Below are 18,941 nucleotides of genomic sequence, written 5' to 3' on the forward strand. Positions count from 1 at the left end.
ATTGCTTTACAATGGTGTGTTAGTTTCTGCTTTATAACAAAGTAAATCAGTTATACATATACCTATGTTCCCACATGTCTTCCCAGGGTGTTTTAAGTGAATGCAACAGGAAATGTAAATTCCAGGGGGACCAATAATAATAACATCCATCTTTAGGCAGTAGCTCCTAGGTGCTCTATTCTATGCTACATATTTAATATGTACATTAGCTCTACATCTAACAACAACTTTACAAAGGGTATTATTATTTTTAACTTCCTTTAACTTCCTTCCTAGCTGAGGATACGAAGAGATTTCAGACAGGTTAAGTGCCTTATCTAAGGCTACTATAGTTAATACCTGAACTTCAAGCCCAACTGAGCTGATGCCAAATCCTACACTATTTCCACTGGTTTTCTGAGTTGTGCCATGCCTGCCACCCTTTTATAATAATAGTAATAATAGCTAAGGCTTATATAGAGCTATACTGTGTGCCAGCCACCATTCTAGAGTGCGTTAATTCATTCAATCCTTACAACAAGCCTAGGAGGTAAGCTCTATTATTATCCACTTACAGAATATAGAAATTGTATTATCCTGGACTTCTAAGTTAGGGCCAAAAGAAGACTCTGTAGAACAATGAAAGAGCACTGCTCTGAGTCTTTCTATGCAGAGGAAGAAACCCTATAATCCACATAGTGTCTCACCGTACCCAGTCCTGAGAGAGCCCGGAAGGGAGCCAGGGAGAGGAGAAGTAAGATGGAGCTGGGACAAGAGCTCTCTGCCTGCCTCTCGGTAATCCTATATGGGAGGCTTTAGGTTGGAAGCACAGGGGAAGTGAACAGAGAGCAGACTTTGCGGTCATCAGGGTGCCCTGGCAGCTTTCCCCTGCAGCACCCGACGCTTCACTAATTTGTCCACAAGAAGACCTTCTATCAGCCAAGTCACAACCCTTTGAGTAAGGACAGTAAAGATTAACAATATTTTCTTGTTCTTAGGCTCATTCGAAAGTTTGGCATAACTACAATAGAAATTTCCGCCCACATCAGAAGGGTCTGTTATCAATCACGTTGGGATCCCACTGGATTGAACCAAACAGATCAGAAAACACAATGGATATACTCAAGTGCCAACAATCCATGGTTTCTGTGCTCGGGTGGTTTGCCAGCCCTATCCACGGGGATGGTAACTATCCAGAGGTGATGAAAAAGAAGTTGTTCTCCATTCTACCCCTTTTCTCTGAAGCAGAGAAGAATGAGGTGAGGGGCACAGCTGACTTCTTTGCCTTTTCCTTTGGACCCAACAATTTCAAGCCCTACAACACCATGGCTAAAATGGGACAAAATGTGTCCCTCAATTTAAGAGATGTGCTGAACTGGATTAAACTGGAATATGGCAACCCCCGAATCCTGATCACTGAGAATGGCTGGTTCACAGACAGTCATGTGAAAACAGAGGATACCACAGCCATCTACATGATGAAGAACTTCCTCAACCAGGTTCTCCAAGGTTGGTTGCACATTAGCTCAAAACAACTGTCTTGAATACTTATGCTATAGGGTATTTAAAGTCACCTTTGAATATATGATTATTGTTGTTCTGGTCATTGTTGGACTTCTCTATTTTCCAATGTTGACAGAATTTTTTAACGTGACTCTCGTCCTTTTTTCTTTATAAATGTATTTATTTATTTATTTTTGGCTGCATTGGGTCTTCATTGCTGTGCATGAGCTTTTCCCTAGCTGCAGCGAGCGGGGGCTACTCCTCGTTGCGGTGCGCGGGCTTCTCACTGCGGTGGCTTCTCTTGTTGCGGAGCATAGGCTCTAGGCACGCGGGCTTCAGTAGTTGTGGCACGTGGGCTCAGTAGTTGTGGCTCGCGGGCTCTAGAGCGCAGGCTCAGTAGTTGTGGCGCACGGGCTTAGTTGCTCTGTGGCATGTGCGATCCTCCCGGACCAGGGATCAAACCCACGTCCCCTGCATTGGCAGGTGGATTCTTAACCACTGCGCCCCCAGAGAAGTCCCACTCTCGTGTCCTTTTAAATAAAGGTTTGAAAACAATAATTTTAGACTGTAGATACATCCTTAATTGGCAACAAGATGCTGTTTCATTCCTTTTAAAAGGACATAGTGCTAAAGGAGACATGTCAAAACTTTTCTAACAGTAGCATTTTAGTCTAAGATGCTGAAAGCTTTTTTTGATTGTGCTCCTTTTACTCTACTACATGACTCAATGACGAAAAGTCTGAAGACAATGAATGAGCCATGAATGGCTAAGGTGAGCAGCTTCTATTGTTCTTGGATATTTGTCTAACCCCTGCCCATCCCCTCATTCCTTTTCCTTTACTCAGGTAGTGACATCTGCAGGTGGCTGATTGAAATAATGAAGCAGAGGACAAGCTCGAATTATGATGTTCTGTCTCCCACAGAGTTGGGCTCCATTTCACTCCTATATAAAGGAATTCTCAGTGGATCTTTCTACAACTCTGTAGCTCTCTTTAGAAGTCACAAGCTTGGAGGGAATTCCCTGGAGGTCCAGTGGTTAGGACTCATGGCTTTCACTGCTGAGGGCCCGGGTTCGATCCCTGGTCAGGGAACTAAGATCCCGAAAGTGGCACAGCATGGCCAAAAGAAAAAAAATGTCACAAGCTTGGAGAAAACTCCCTTGTTCTGCAGAAGAGAGTGTTCAGGGAGGGTCCTCAGGGAGAGCAAGATGTGCTGTCCCAACTTGCAGGAGGAGCACATGGAACAGAGCCTTGCCCAGCCACGGGGCACATGCACGTGGGGGCCTCCAGAGCAGAGGACTCTGCCCACAGGGCCTGAGCCAAATGCCAAGCACTTTGGCAAAAGTGGTGTCATTCCCCAGGCGTTACCATTCCACCACTCCTCAGGACCCTACGACACCAGAGAGACTAGAACCAGGGCCTGCTGAAACATACTTATTTCATCAGAACCCCTTTTTTTAGGCCGTGCCATGTGGCATACAGGACCCCAATTCCCCAACCAGGGATGGGACCCACGCCCCCTGCAGTGGAAGCACAGAGTCCCAACCACTGGACCACCAGGGAAGTCCCACATCAGAATCTCTTGACATCAGTTCCCTTGACATTGACTCCACCTTTTAGGAAAAGAATATCAGTGATAAAACCCCCAAAGTGCAGAAATGAGACATTACCATGAGAAAATGAAAGCTTTTAAGAAAAGAAAAATGGTTCACGATTGACTGGGGTATTTGTTGTTTTTATTGCATATTTCATTTTTATCTAGTTCCTAAAAGTTATTGAATTTAAAGCTAGAAAGTTCCTGAGAGATCATCTTTTCCAAACTTCTCTATTTACAAATGAGGAAACAAGAGATCGAGAAACTTGCCCAATAGCCCCATCCCAGGAGCACAGTAGAGCAAGCCCTCTCCCCTCCTGCCCCTCGGCCCAGTCAGTTCTTGTTCTCTTACATCACTGTGCTTCTTTCTCCTCCTTAAATCTACATTCACACATGCTCATTCTCAAAGCTGATATTTCAGTCCCTGAGGATTGTTTCACAGAAGATAGTTTGTCCACAAATGTGAACCAGCCCAAGGTTGAAATGAGAAACTCTTGGTCACGAGCAGACATCTACATTGGTCCCAAAGGGTTCTGGAAATCATCATGCCCTCTGACACAGATTTTTTTTTTTTAACTATTTTAATTCAGTATTTTACTTTTTTTTTTTCTTCTTATAAATCCTCAACTGCTATTTATTTATTTTTGGCTGCGTTGGGCCTTCATTGCTGCACGCGGGCTTTTTCTAGTTGCTGCGAGCGGGGGTTACTCTTCTTTGTGGTGCACAGGCTTCTCACTGCGGTGGCTTCTCTTGTTGCAGAGCACGGGCTCTAGGCACACGGCTTCAGCAGTTGTGGCCTGTGGGCTCTAGAGCGCAGGCTCAGTAGTTGTGGCGCACAGGCTTAGTTGCTCCGCGGCATGTGGGATCTTCCCAGACCAGGGATCGAACCCACATCCCCTGCATTGGCAGGCGGATTCTTAACCACTGTGCCACCAGGGAAGTCCTCTGACACAGATTTGCACACTAAGCCTCAGGAATGTTTTAAATTTTATCCTTTAACTGTGTCATTCACTTGGGAAGACCACTCTAGATGAAAATAATTGCCCCTTTTCAAATATAAAAATAAATTTTCTATTTGATATATTGGGCCTGCAAATTTAGGAAAAAGGTTGGTTTCACAATATGCTGCCCCTGGCATGTCATTAGTGAAGTCGTACACATGAACCAGAGTGTGTAGAGTCCTCTGAACATCTCTGCTTTTTTCCTTCTGTGCAGCAATCAAGTTTGATGAAATACGAGTGTTTGGTTACACTGCCTGGTCCCTCCTGGATGGCTTTGAATGGCAGGATGCTTACACCACTCGCCGAGGATTATTTTATGTGGATTTTAATAGTAAGCAAAAAGAAAGAAAGCCCAAGTCTTCAGCACATTACTATAAACAGATCATACAAGAAAATGGTTTCACTTTGAAGGAGTCCACACCAGATGTGCAGGGTCAGTTTCCCTGTGATTTCTCCTGGGGCGTCACTGAATCTGTCCTTAAGGTAAGTGGCTACTTACCAATTAACTATAAAGTGGTGCAAATAGTACACAATATTTTCTTTCACTTTGCTCAGTGACATCTAGGAGATAGCCGTCAGACAATATCAAATACCATGATCACCTGGAGGTTATGAGGGGAAGTTAGGGAAAGAGGAAGGAAGAGGAAGAATTCATGCTTACTGAGAGCTTTTCATACTGCCCTCAAGTTGTATACAGTCTAGAGTGAACTTACAGTCATTTTTGTGAAAGGCATTTGTTAGTAGTGTCAAAATTAAAGGAAAATAATTTTATAGATTTTTTTTTAAATTTTTTGGCTGGACTGCACGGCTTGCAGGATTTTAGTCCAGGGACTGAACCCATGCCCCCAGCAGTGAAAGCACGGAGTCCTAACCACTGGAACGCCAGGAATTCCCTAGATTTTTGTTTTGTCAAAAGCAAATTGTTAGTGGCCTTTTATTTAAGTGATTCCTCTTATTTGATAAATTTGGATTATTTGCCTTATGAAGTCTTTATACCCCAGTGGGGTCTCCTGACTTGTCTCATTCCTCACCTTCTTCAGATGTTTACTCAGATGTCACCTTCTCAATAAGGCTTCCCTCCACTCCAAAAAGCATAACTCCATCACTATCAGTGCACATTCCCCCTTCCTGCTCTATTTTCCTATATAGCATTCATCATTCTCTAGCATACTATGTACATTACACAATTCCCTTTTTTCTCCAGCTTTACTGAGATACAATTGACATACAATATTGTGTAAATTTGAGGAGTATGATGTGTTGATTTGATACGTTTATATATTACAAAATCGTTACCACTATGGCATTAGCTAGCTATCACTTCCATACCATCACACGCAATTCCCATTTCTTTTTTTGTGGTGAGAAAATTTAAGATCTACTCTCTTAGCAACTTTCAAGTACGTAATACAATATTATTAACTATAGTCACCATACTGTACAACAGGCCCCCAGAACATGTTAATCTTATATCTGGAAGTTTGTGCCCTTCAACCGGCATATCCCCATTTCCCCCACCCTCAGCCCCTGATAACCACTTTACACATTTTTCTTACTGATCACCTGTCTTCCCCTACAAGAATGCAAACTTTCTCCTCAAGAGGGTGGAGAGGTTTGAGGCTTTGCTGCCTGCTGTATGCCTTACTAGAGCAATGTAAGGCACATGGCAGGTGCTCAATGCATAGTGCATGAATAAGGTCAACTTTTAGAGCCAGGTAAGCCCTTCGAAACCTCTTACTCCAAATCCTTCATTTTATAGCTGAGGAAAGTAAGACCCATCAATTAATAATTGAGACCTAAGTGACTTGCCCAAGGTAACACAAATAGTGGCAGAACTGTAGCAGGCAAACTTCAAGCCCCCAGATGCACAATGCTCTTTCCAAAATAATAATAACTATTTTTTGAAGCTCCTACTATGTACCAAGCACTTAACCGCTGTATGTATGTGCATTCTGTCTACTTAATCTTTTTTTTTTAATTTATTTATTTTTGGCTGTGTTGTGTCTTTGCTGCGGTCAGGCTTTCTCTAGTTGCAGTGAGCGGGGGCTACTCTTCGTTGTGGTGTGCAGGCTTCTCACTGTGGTGGCTTCTCTTTGTTGCAAAGCACAGGCTCTAGGTGTGCAGGCTCAGTAGTTGTGACCCAGGGGCTTAGTTGCTCCGCGGCATGTGGGATCTTCCCGGACCAGGGCTCGAACCCATGTCCCTTGCATTGGCAGGCAGATTCTTAACCACTGCACCACCAGGGAAGTCCCTGTCTACTTAATCTTAAAACCCTCATTTTAAGAGACATAGATGTAGAGAACAAACGTATGGACACCAACGGAGGAAAGTGGCAGGGGGGTTGGTGGTGATGGGATGAATTGGGAGATTGGGATTGACATGTATACACTAATATGTATAAAATAGATAACTAATAAGAACCTGCTGTATAAAAAATAAATAAAGTAAAATTCAAGGGCTTCCTTGGTGGCGCAGTGGTTGAGAGTCCGCCTGCCGATGCAGGGGACGTGGGTTTGTGCCCCGGCCTGGGAAGATCCCACATGCCGCGGAGCGGCTGGGCCCATGAGCCATGGCCGCTGAGCCTGCGCGTCCGGAGCCTGTGCTCCGCAACGGGAGAGGCCACAGCAGTGAGAGGCCCGCATACTGCAAAATAAAATAAAATAAAATAAAATTCAAAAAAAAACCAAACCTCATTTTATAGGCAAAGAAACTGAAGTTTAGGTAGGTTACATAACTTGTCCGGGTTACCCAGATTTGTCTGTCTCCTGACCATTATGCTATAAGACCCCACAATACCACACTATTACCTGTATTCTAGAAGCATATGCAAAAACAAGATGTGCAAGTGATAGGACCAGACAAAAGGGCCCAAACCATGAGTGGGCAAAGTTATGAATCTCAACCCCTATCGATATTTAAATAAGACTTTAGTAAAGGCGCAGAGGTGATAAAAGGGGCAAAGATACAGAGAGTAATATAAACACAGTGACTCACCTTCAGTTTGTGTCCTCTGGAGAGCCACCTACTTACCCAGTGTCTATCTCCTCCTCCACATGGCACAGGCAGCCCATCTTTTCCATACCACTTCAAGTAGGTTTATATTTTCCAAAATTCCAGACCCAGCAAAGAGAGGCCCCAGGGGAGACAAGAATTCCAGCCTGTACATGACCCAACCTGTAAGTTTCTGCTTCCTCTGAAGACCCATCTGTTCCCTGGTGTTTGACACTGTGAATGTCTGCCCCCTCTGAGGACCCTACTCCTATTACTCAGAGAAAGAGCTGATCACTTGGGTCAGGGGAAAGTAATTCTGTGATCAATCAGGCCTGGGTTTCTTGCTCACACCTGGAGCCCATCAAGGAGTCAGTGTCCCTTGAGCTTAAACCAGGAGTGAGGATGAGTGGCTCGCCAAGAAAAATTAGGGTGCATTATGAAAACTCAGCCAGATGATGTATGAAAAGATGATGGGTAGGCAAAAGAGTAGATGTTCTCTATAGGAAGACTAATAAAGTGAAAGTAACATTCTAAAAATATTGCTATGCCTACCCACACACATCTTATTTTCCTCCAACCTTTTTTTCCTTCAATATCCTTTTTTTTTTTTTTTTTTTTTGCGGTACGCGGGGCTCTCACTGTTGTGGCCTCTCCCGTTGCGGAGCACAGGCTCCAGACGTGCAGGCTCAGCTGCCATGGCTCACGGGCCCAGCCGCTCTGCGGCATGTAGGATCTTCCCAGACCGCGGCACGAACCCGTGTCCCCTGCATCGGCAGGCGGACTCTCAACCACTGTGCCACCAGGGAAGCCCATCCTTCAATATTCTTCTCCAACATTTTGTTTTGAAAAATTTCAAACTAGTACAATAAACACCCATATTCCCTTCATCAAGATTGGCTGATTGTTAACATGTTGCCATGTTTGGTTTATCTCTCTCTCTTTCAGAACCATTAAAAAGTTGCAGACATCATTATACTTTACCCCAAAATATTTCAGCATATGTCTTCTAAGAACAGTGACATTCTCCTATCTCATACTATTATCATACTCAGGAAATTTAATATTTATTCAATATAATCCAACATATAATCCATATTCAAATTTTCCTAAATGTCCCCCAAATGTCCTTTATAGATTAAAAAAACCTTTTTTTTAAAATCATGAATAAGGAACACATATTTGTTGTTGTGTATCTTTAGCCTTTTAATTCAGAGCAATCCCCCTAATCTCTTGGTATTGACACTTTTGAAGAGTTCAGGCCAGTTGCTTGTAGAGTGTTTCATGGATTTCTCTGTTTCTTTATTAGATTAGTTAAGCACTTCTGGAAATAATACTACATAGATGATGTTGTGTATTTCCCATACATCAAATTAGGAGGCACATAAAATCAGTTTGTTTCATTACTGAAGACATTAGTTGAAGTAATAGTCACCAGATTTCTTGGTTAAGGTGGCATTTGCCAGATCTCTTAACTGAAAAGTACCTTTTCCATTTGTAATTAAGAATTAATCTGATGGTGATACTTTGAGACCATATAAATATCCTGTTCCCCAACAACATTTAACCAATGGTCTTAACATTGATACAATAACCTTGCCTGAATTAATGATTACTTTGTAGATTGCAAAATGGTGAATTTCTAATTAGATTATTCCTTCTATATTTATTAGGTGAATTCTTTTAAATTCAATGTGTTATAATTCATTGTTGTCATTGTTTCGTTGGGCCTTTTGCTACTCAAATTTTCTCAAATTTGGCCAATGGGACTCTTTCAAGCTGCTCCTGTGTCTTTTTGACATTTCCCTTTTAGGTTTTAAGCACTTCCTTATTTTTCTGGCACAAGATGTACCAGCATCACTTCATTCTTTTCCTGCCCCAGACCTGGAAAAAGCCATTACTCCAAAAAACCCAGGATCCTTTTAGTGGAAAACAGAACTTTAGAACCAAGCTCTGGGAGCCAGGGTTGAGATCAGGGTGCAAAACTTTAACTATATCTACTGGCAGATTAATCACACACTGGCTAAGACTAATGCTTTCTGGATATTTTTAAAAGTAAGACAGATTTGGGGAATTCCCTAGCAGTCCAGTGGTTAGGAGTCGGCGCTTTCACTGCCGTGGCCCGGTTCAGTCCCACATCAGGGAACTAAGATCCTGCAAACCGTGCCTTGGCCAAAAAAAAAAAAAAAGTAAGAGATTTTTCATTTGATCTTGCCTTACCTTATGGCAGGATTTCCCTTGTAAATACCCTTTCAATATCATGATGCTCTGCGATTTCAAAACACTGGAACTGACCATCTAGGCTAGGAGGGTTTTACTCAAATAATTATATACAGATTTACCTTAATGCTCACATGATCAATGTTCTCTCAGTTTAATGTTCTAGATAACTGGCTGGCAGATGGCAAGTGGGAATTATATGATTTTGTAATTAGACTATGAAAGATGACACACGAGAAAACAATTAGAGGGAAAATATTTACCAAAGGTTAATTACCCATTTATTCCAGGTGTATTTAAATTCAGTCATGGGAAGAGAAAGCCCTTTAAAACAAGTTCAGAACTTTTACTTTTTTAAATTAAGCTTGAATTTGGGTATGTTTTTCTTAAGCCCTTTTCTGTTTTAATTTAGACTCAAGGGCCTAGCCGGCAATTATTGCAAGGAAAACTAAACCCAAGTTTTAAGTACCTTATGTTTGTAGAGTGCTTTAGAGTTGACAGAGCAGTTGCCCAGATCACACCTGTGAGGTGCGTGAGATTGCTCTGTCACTAAACAGAGTTGCCAAGCCTTGAGTTTTAAAGGGACAGAATTAGAACAGGAATCCAGGGCTCTCTCCCTGGTGGAGGGGCAGGGAATGGGACGCCATCAGATCCAAGAGTCAACTTGGGAGCTTCTCACGGTTATTTTAGGGTCCTCTCTTTTCATAGTTCAAGTACCTTATGTAAGGAGGGTGTTGAGTATTCTCCCTTTAGATGAATAAATGCTTTGTTCTCACAGGCACATGGGTGGGGGAGAAACAGAATGATGCACATGTGATATCACTTGGACTTTTCAAATAAGGTGCGTTAGAGAGATGCCTTCAGCAAATGCAAGGGGTCATTCCCCACCCTGTCCCACTGTCCTCTTTTAGGAAACATGGCTGGGGTCAACCAGTCCCCTCTAAACCCAAGTGCCTATCTCAGTGAAATCCTCGACAACTGGAATGTTAACTTTGCCTTCAATTTATGGCAGGGTTTGGAAGGTCCATCTTTTGTGACTCCTTTTAACTGAGAGGACTAAGCCAATTTCCTGATGCATTTGAACAGAATCACATGAGAGACCCCTACTACATTACTGTGTTTTTAGGACCGACAAACTGGAAAACAGCTTCTCAGTGTTTTCTTTTTTAAAAATTAATTAATTAATTAATTATGGCTGTGTTGGGTCTTTGTTGCTGCACATGGGCTTTCTCTAGTTGCCGCGAGCAGGGGCTACTCTTCGTTGCAGTGCGCGGGCTTCTCATTGCGGTGGCTTCTCTTATTGCAGAGCACGGGCTCTAGGTGAGCAGGCTCAGTAGTTGTGGTGCACAGGCTACGTTGCTCTGCTGCATGTGGGATCTTCCCGGACCAAGGCTCGAACCCATGTCCCCTTCCTTGGCAGGCAGATTCTTAACCTCTGTGCCACCAGCAAAGTCCCTTCTCAGTGTTTTCTGAAAGACAGCTTGTTTTCCAAGGCAAGCCCTGGGTGTAGTTCCTTCTCTACATTTTCTGGTCTCCCCAGTAAATTTCAAGGGCTGAGAGGGAGGATAACCCATCAGGCCTTTTTTCTGACATCGCCAGAATAGCAGGAAGACATATGTTGTTATGAAGGACATGTGCATCATTTATTTTCTCTGTTGTCAGTGAGAGGCAAAATAAGATCAGGCTCTTCTTCTCAGAGGATGTATGCCAAGTCTGTCTGCCAGGGTGTGCTTTACCTGAATGTGCTTGTTTTTCACAGCCAGAGTCGGTGGCTTCCTCCCCACAGTTCAGCGATCCTCACCTGTATGTGTGGAATGTGACAGGCAACAGACTGTTGCACCGAGTGGAAGGAGTGAGGCTGAAAACACGACCAGCTCAATGCACGGATTTTGTCAGTGTCAAAAGACAGCTTGAGATGTTGGCAAGAATGAAAGTCACCCACTACAGATTTGCTCTGGACTGGCCCTCAATCCTTCCCACTGGCAACCTGTCCACGGTTAACCGACAGGCTCTGAGGTACTACAGGTGTGTGGTCAGTGAGGGACTAAAGCTCAACATCTCCTCAATGGTCACGTTGTACTATCCAACCCACGCCCACCTAGGCCTCCCCGCACCTCTGCTGCACAGCGGAGGGTGGCTGAACCGGTCAACCACCAAGGCCTTCCAGGACTATGCCGACCTGTGCTTCCAGGAGCTGGGGGACCTCGTGAAGCTCTGGATCACCATCAACGAGCCTAACCGGCTGAGTGACATCTACGACCGCTCTAGTAATGACACCTACTGGGCAGCCCACCACCTGATGATCGCCCACGCCCTGGCCTGGCACCTCTACGACCAGCAGTACAGGCCTGCACAGCATGGGGTTGTGTCGCTGTCTCTCCACTCGGACTGGGCCGAACCTGCCAATCCCTATGCGGACTCGCACTGGAAGGCGGCCGAGCGCTTCCTCCAGTTCGAAATCTCCTGGTTCGCAGAACCCCTCTTCAAGACTGGGGACTACCCGTTGGCCATGAGGGAGTACATCACCTCCAAGAACAGGCAAGGGCTCACGCACTCCGCACTGCCTCAGTTCACCGAGGAGGAAAGGAGGCTGGTCAAGGGCACTGCAGACTTCTACGCCCTGAACCACTTCACCACCAGGTTCGTGATGCACGAGCGGCAGAACGGCAGCAACTACGACGCGGACAGGGACATCCAGTTTCTGCAGGACATCACCTGCCTGAGCTCCCCCACCCGCCTGGCCGTGATACCCTGGGGAGAGCGCAAGGTGCTGAAGTGGATCCGGAGGAACTATGGAGACGTGGATGTTTACATCACGGCCAGTGGCATCGACGACCAGTCTCTGGAAAATGATGAACTCCGAAAATACTACTTAGAGAAATACATTCAGGAGGCTTTGAAAGGTGAGGTTCGGGGGCTATTTCAGGTACAGTGAAGTATGACATTCCCAGATAATATGAACAGAAGAATGAGGGGAACAGGCTCATTAATGACAGACAGTGTCAGCTCATTATGGGAAATTTGGCACGTACAGAAAAATATTTTTTAAAACCTGAAATCTTACACCCCCGAAAAAAGTGCCTAGACTCGTGCTGACTAGATATCATTAATACAATTGAGCTCATACAATATAGTCTTGTAGCCAACTTTTTTCTTAATATCACATTATAAATGTGTTCTGTCATTAAAAGTTCCTTGTTAACATTATTTTAATGGTTGCTTAATATCTCATTATAGGGACATATCTCAGTGTACTTAGCCACCTCTCTAATGTTTGATACTTAGGTGTTTCTTCAACTACTAAAAAATAGGTATCTTTGCATATAAATTTTTGTCTTCATTTCTAATGATCTCCTTGGGATGGATTCTCCAACATGGAATTATTGGGTCATATATTATAAACAGCAGTGTTTGAGAGTGCTTATCTCACATACTCCTCCCAGCATCGGTTAATATCACATTTTTAAAAAATATTTTTAAATGTTCATGATCAATTTGTTGAAGCTGCAAAAGTTCCTAGAAATTTATTCATTTATTTGACAAATATTTATTGAGTACCTAGTATGGACAAAAACTGGTCTGGGCAAAAACTATTCTGGGCACTATGCCACCACTGAACAAAAATAAAGATTACTGTCCTTTATGGAGCCTATATTTTTCTGGAATAAGAGTCAACAAACAAGTATAAGATATAGCATGTCAGGGGTGAAAAGGTCTGTGGAGAAAAAACAGCAGAGAAGAGGGTGCCTCAGGGTGGGAGACAGGAGAGTCGTTACAATTCTAAATAGAGTGGCTAGGGAACCTCAAAGATCCTCAAAGAGAAGTGAGGCAGCAAACCGATAGTTAAGGAAGCGTTCCAGGTAAGAGAAGAGCAAATGCAAAAGCCCTGATGTTGGAGCATGCCTGGCCTATTTGAGGATCAGGAAAGAGGTCAGGATAGTTAGAAAATAATGAGCAAGGGGGAAAAGTAACTGAAGATGAGGTCAAGGAGGTAAGGGAAGAGGCAAATCAGGTAGGGCTTAGTAGGCCACTGTAAGAACTGTGGCTCTGAGTGAAATAGGAAGACTAGGAGATTTTAAACAGAAGGGTGATATGCTCCAACTCACACTTTAAAAGAATTACTCTGGTTACTCTTTGTGAATACACTGTAAAGGAGCAAGAATTGAAACAGGAAGAATTGCACTGGTCTGGGTAAGGATAACAGTGGATTGGATCAGGCTATTAAGAGTGGAAATGGTGAGAAGTGGCCAGGTTCTGGATGTATTTTGAAGGTAGTCAAACAGGATTGGATGTGGGTATGAGAGAAGAAAGATGATTCCAACATTTTGGCTTGGGTAACTAAAAGGATGAGTGGCCATTTATCAGGTTGGGGAACAGGTTTTTGGAGATGAGTTGTTTGTTGTGCAAAGGTTAAGTTTGAGATGTCTCTTAGACATCCAATTAGAGATGTCAAGTACGCTAACAGATATGAACCTCAGGTTCAGAGGAGAGGTCTGGGGCTGAGACACAAACTTGGGAATCAAGAGCAAATGGATGTATTTAAAACAATAAAGCTGAAGGAGATCACTAAGAAAGCAAGCATAGAGAAGAGGGCTGAGCCCTGAGAAACCAGTAAAAAAAAAAAAAAAAGACTGAACAGGAGCCAATGCTGTAAAAGATAACTAGAGGAGGATGTGCAATCAAGGGAGGTTGTTGTTTTTGCTTATTAAGATACCAAAGTTATAGCATATTTATATGGAAATGATCCAGTAGTGAGGGAAAATACATAAGAGAAAGAACAATGGAGTGATGTCCTTGAGTAGACGAGAATAAACAGTGAATGTGTAAGTGGAGAAGTCAGCTTCCTCCAGGAGCATGAATAGGTCATCCATAGTAACAGGAGAGAAAGCAGAATACCAGTGCAGATGCCAGTAGGTGGGTAGATGTGATTATAGGAGACTGAAGTTCTCCTCTGAGAGCTTTAGTTCAGCAGAAGTAGGGAGGAAGGTCATCACTTCAAAGCAAGGATGAGAGAGTAGGGTCTATCAGTTTGAGGACAGAAAGGTGTGAAAAAGTTGAGGAGAGGGGAAGCCTAGATGCACTGGTGGCACAGTGGTTAAGAATCCGCCTGCCAATGCAGGAGAGACTGCATCTTCATGGTCCGGGAAGATCCCACATGCCGCGGACCAACTAAGCCCGTGTGCCACAACTACTGCCTCTGTGCTCTAGAGCCTGCGAGCCACGACTACTGAAGCCCGCGTGCCTAGAGCTCGTGCTCAAGAGAAGCCACCGCAATGAGCACAGGCACCACAACTAAGAGTAGCCCCCACTCACCACAACTAGAGAAAGCCCACGCGCAGCAAAGACCCAACACAGCCAAAAATAAAAATAAATAAATTTATTAAAAAAAAGTTGAGGAGAGCTAGAGTAAATGGCTGGGGAAACCAAGTGTAGTTATTGGGCAGCACAAAGGGCACATCTGAGATTTAAAATCAGGCCAAATAGGCAAGATTTTTCTGCTTTTGACACTAGGAACAAAAGTAACAGTAAGTCCTTTGAGCTTCATGGCTCCAATTCTTAAATCTGCTTTTCCTCCAGGTGTTTTTGTATTATTATAGATCAAAGTTTTACTTCAAATTTCTTTTTAAAGTTATAGCATTACACATATTTTCATCTTAAGATCATAAAAGAATGTCAAAAAAACCTTTAATGAAAATCACATTTTATGGGCACGAGTTTCAGATTGTTTCAATGAAAACTAAATTCTTATTCAAAGATATTTTACAGTCCACTTATGATTAATAATGTTCATTTCTGATATTTTTCAGCATACTTGATTGATAAAATCAAAATTAAAGGCTATTATGTATTCAAACTGACTGAAGAAAAATCTAGACCCAGATTTGGATTCTTCACATCTGATTTCAAAGCTAAATCCTCAATCCAGTTTTACAACGAACTGATCAGCAACAATGGCATCCTTTCTAAGAACAGTAGTCCTAGATGCAGTCAGACTCAAAGAAACACAGAGTGTATTGTCTGCTTACTTCTTGTACAGAAGAAACCACTGATATTCTTTGGATGTTGTTTCTTCTCCACCCTGGTTCTACTTTTATCAATTACCATTTTTCATAAGCGAAAGAGAAGAAAATTTTGGAAAGCAAAGAAATTACAACACATACCATTAAAAAAAGGCCATGAGAGTTCTCAGCTAAGCTGATCCTACCATATTTGTCTGCATGATGGAAAAGTTTAAAAATTCACTCCAGTTCCATACACTAGTAACTTACAGAAGATACACCTATACTGTAGAAAAACAAGTTTTGAGATATTAGTGATAGCCAAGGTAATGACAATAGATGTCTCCGCTGTGTGGTTCAAATTTTCCCTTATGTGTTAACATCAGTGAATTCAGTTCTTGGATCTAAGGTAAAGGCTTCCCTAGAAGGTAAGGTATGAGGAATATCTGATACATTGTTTCATGGAGTTTGATGAGCTGTTTCCTATCATTATTCTACAGTTTTTTTGTAGGAATACCAATAGCTACTTATGATAAAAGAAATTGTTTTGAAAAAAGTGCAACTTTGTTAACTCCATAGCAGAGATTTAACTCTTAACACAGGATAGTCAGTGATAAATTGTCACTTCCAACAAGGTGCTTTCCTCTTTGGTCAGGGTGTTTCTCAAATGGAAAGAAAGCATAGGGTAAGTAGTGCTTGTGTATAGCCAGTTACAATATAGACTGTAGCACATCAATCCCTTAGTTTTTCTCAATAAAAATTAAGCACTCACAAAACAACTAATTTTGTGAGGTCTCTTTTTCCAGATGATTTTCAAAAAATAACATTTAATTTCCAAAACTCATCTTATGTTAAAGATCAGATGACTAAGATTAAAAAGAGAGCTCCCCTGTGGCGCAGTGGTTGAGAGTCCACCTGCCGATGCAGGGGACACGGGTTCGTGCCCCGGTCCGGGAAGATCCCACATGCCACGGAGCAGCTGGGCCCGTGAGCCATGGCTGCTGAGCCTGCGCGTCTGGAGCCTGTGCTCCGCAACGGGGGAGGCCACAACAGTGAGAGGCCCGCGTACCGCGCAAAAAAAACCCAGCTAGACCCAACTGCCTGTGATGACAGGGAAGTCACTCAACCTCACCGTACACGTACAGCAACTTCTTTAGACAAATTGACATTATTCTTCACTTGAATTTTCTGAGGTGACAAGATGTATCATACTTAGGAAAATTAAAACATTCTAAAAAGACGAAAAGTTTTTAATTATCAAGTTACCAAAGGACCATTTATCCCATAAGACTTGCTCTCTCCCCTGAAGTGCTTCACTGTTCTGACACATGCACAGAGACCTGTAGACTGCAGCCATATCTGGACCTCTCAACTGTGTCTCTTTGGACACAATTCAGAACGTTGGTGGTCTGCATAAGTGGAAACTATTCTTACATTGCAACTTTTGAAACTAGGATTAAGCAAATTCTTAAACCTGAATTTGCAGTTTGACTTTCTTGAACTCTATGCTTAATATTCATTCACTGTATTCTCAATGTTGGAAGAAAACCTGAATCTAAACCCATTTATACACATTCTTTAAGTGAGTCAGTATTTAAATAACTAACCATTGTCTACTCTCCTGAATTTTGACTTTAAGAGTCAAAGGAGGGACCCTCCCTGGTGGAGCAGTGGTGAAGAATCCACCTGCCAATGCATGGGACACAGGCTCAAGCCCTGGTCTGGTAAGATCCCACATGCTGCGGAGCAACTAAGCTCGTGTGCCACAATTACTGAGCCTACCTTCTAAAGCCCGCGTGCCTAGAGCCTGTGCTCCGCAACAAGAGAAGCCACTGCAACGAGAAGCCCGAGCACCACAACAGAGTAGGCCCCGCCGCAAGTAGAGAAAGCCAGCGCGTAACAAAGACCCAATGCAGCCAAAAAATAAATTTTTAAAAAAGGAGCACACACTCATTTAAAAAAAAACGAAGACCAAACGCAGCCCAAAATAAGTAAATCTTTAAAAAAAGTCAAAGGAAAGCTATTTCCTACATAACTGAGATACTAATTGATAACAGCATTTTCAAAGATACAAATAACAATTGGTCAATTCAAACAAATGCAAAAGTGATGAGACATCAATTTGCTATCTCTGGCTGGCCAATTTCAAATAGTAAAATTTGGCAGATGTGTTCTTCTATTCTCCTTGTTCCAACTGCACCCCTCCTTCAAACTTAGCAGATTTTAGGTTATGCAAGGAATTTTTTGTATTTTCTTTTTGAGAACCACTTAGTTATTGGGCTTGAGGCTATACACAATTACAATAACTAGTCAATTATTTTAATTTTATGGATTATCAGTTGAGCAACTCATCAACCCTTTAACCTCTAACGTCCAAGGTTTTGAAAAAGAAATGCATATTGTCATAGGAATAACAAAGCTTTAGAATTAAGATTTTGCTTTTATGGTCTCTACTTTGTGTTTTGACTAAAGTATCTTGTATTGTTTGTAACTCCACTAAACAGCATTATTTTATGTCTTTACATTTAGTGCTTAAGCTTGACTTATGACCCCCTTTTTTAAACTTGTTGCCTTGCCATAAATTCTTGCAAATAGTAAAGTCCCTAACCCAATGCTTACCTTCTTCCCTTTTTTTTTGGCCACTTGGGAACTATTTTACTTTTTTTTTTTCTTTCTGAACTTTTTTTTTTTGGCCACACCATATGGGAATTAGTTCCCCGACCAGGGATCAAACCCACCGCCCCCTGAAGTGGAAGTGCAGTCTTAACCACTGGTTTAAGCCATCGTCGTACCAAGTCCCTAGGTAAACATTTAAATCTGGCTCATGATCAATTATATTTACTATTCAGGTTTTTCTTAAACTCATTTTAAAATCATAAAGGGTCAATTAGGAACTGTTGATAGCTTTTGACAGGGTAAGATCTTTAAATTTAAGCTTTTCTGAGACTTGGAAGAAAATCATTTTAAAATGTAGCTTGTGTTACTTTGTATATTGTTACATTACTGTTGTATTCAATGTGACCTTTCACTAAAAAATCTGATACATATGGAAATATCACAACTATGGTGTTTAAATAGCCTCTGGAAAATGAGGTCAGTACATTGTGACTAGGTGTTTAATTCTCGATGTAATTTATTCCAAATAAACCGGTTTATGCTGATTATTTATATTCAACTAACAATCTGGTCAGTTTTAAGAACTGTGGAATGTGAATGGGTTTGGTGTTGTAACTGGGTTGTGCCCCAACACTGCCTCCCCCATCCTCCCAAACTGTGTGCCAACTGGGTAACTTACTCCTGAGTATGTTTTCTGATTATACAACGTGGACTCCTACACCTCAAAACTGAAAAAACACACATATGCTTATCCATAGTAAACACAGAAAACATGGAGGTCTTCCCTGGGGAGAACTAGACTTTCATTTACCACACCCAAATTACTGAATGGAAATAACTCCTTAGCTACAACCAGACTACAATAGTAATGCTGTGAAGGTATCAAACCACCCACTTCACTCTTGGAGAGCATCACACTTACTCCCACAGCTGCTACTACCGCCTATATGCTGACACTCTTCAACAGTAACACCTCTCTATCCCTCTGCAATATTGTCACTTGGAAATTACTTCCTCAACCCTCAAATTCTGTCAACACTTT

General features: G+C 42.3%; 1 protein-coding gene across 1 annotated transcript in view; it reads left to right on the forward strand.

The window, feature by feature from the left end:
• The window catches only part of KLB (klotho beta), a 35,257-nt gene extending 19,206 nt beyond the window's left edge, over window positions 1-16,051 (forward strand). The window contains exons 2-5 of the mRNA XM_022565783.3: window positions 978-1,488; window positions 4,291-4,559; window positions 11,044-12,187; window positions 15,092-16,051. Of these exons, the coding sequence (XP_022421491.2) occupies window positions 978-1,488; window positions 4,291-4,559; window positions 11,044-12,187; window positions 15,092-15,483 (2,316 nt within the window). The 3' untranslated portion in view covers window positions 15,484-16,051. The remainder of the gene's footprint in view (window positions 1-977; window positions 1,489-4,290; window positions 4,560-11,043; window positions 12,188-15,091) is intronic.
• The last annotated feature ends 2,890 nt before the right edge of the window (window positions 16,052-18,941 follow it).

Source organism: Delphinapterus leucas, chromosome 5 (assembly GCF_059928025.1).
Source record: "Delphinapterus leucas isolate spDelLeu-1000000601 "Yukka" chromosome 5, BTC_Dleu_Yukka2, whole genome shotgun sequence".
Taxonomy (NCBI): Eukaryota; Metazoa; Chordata; class Mammalia; order Artiodactyla; family Monodontidae; genus Delphinapterus; species Delphinapterus leucas.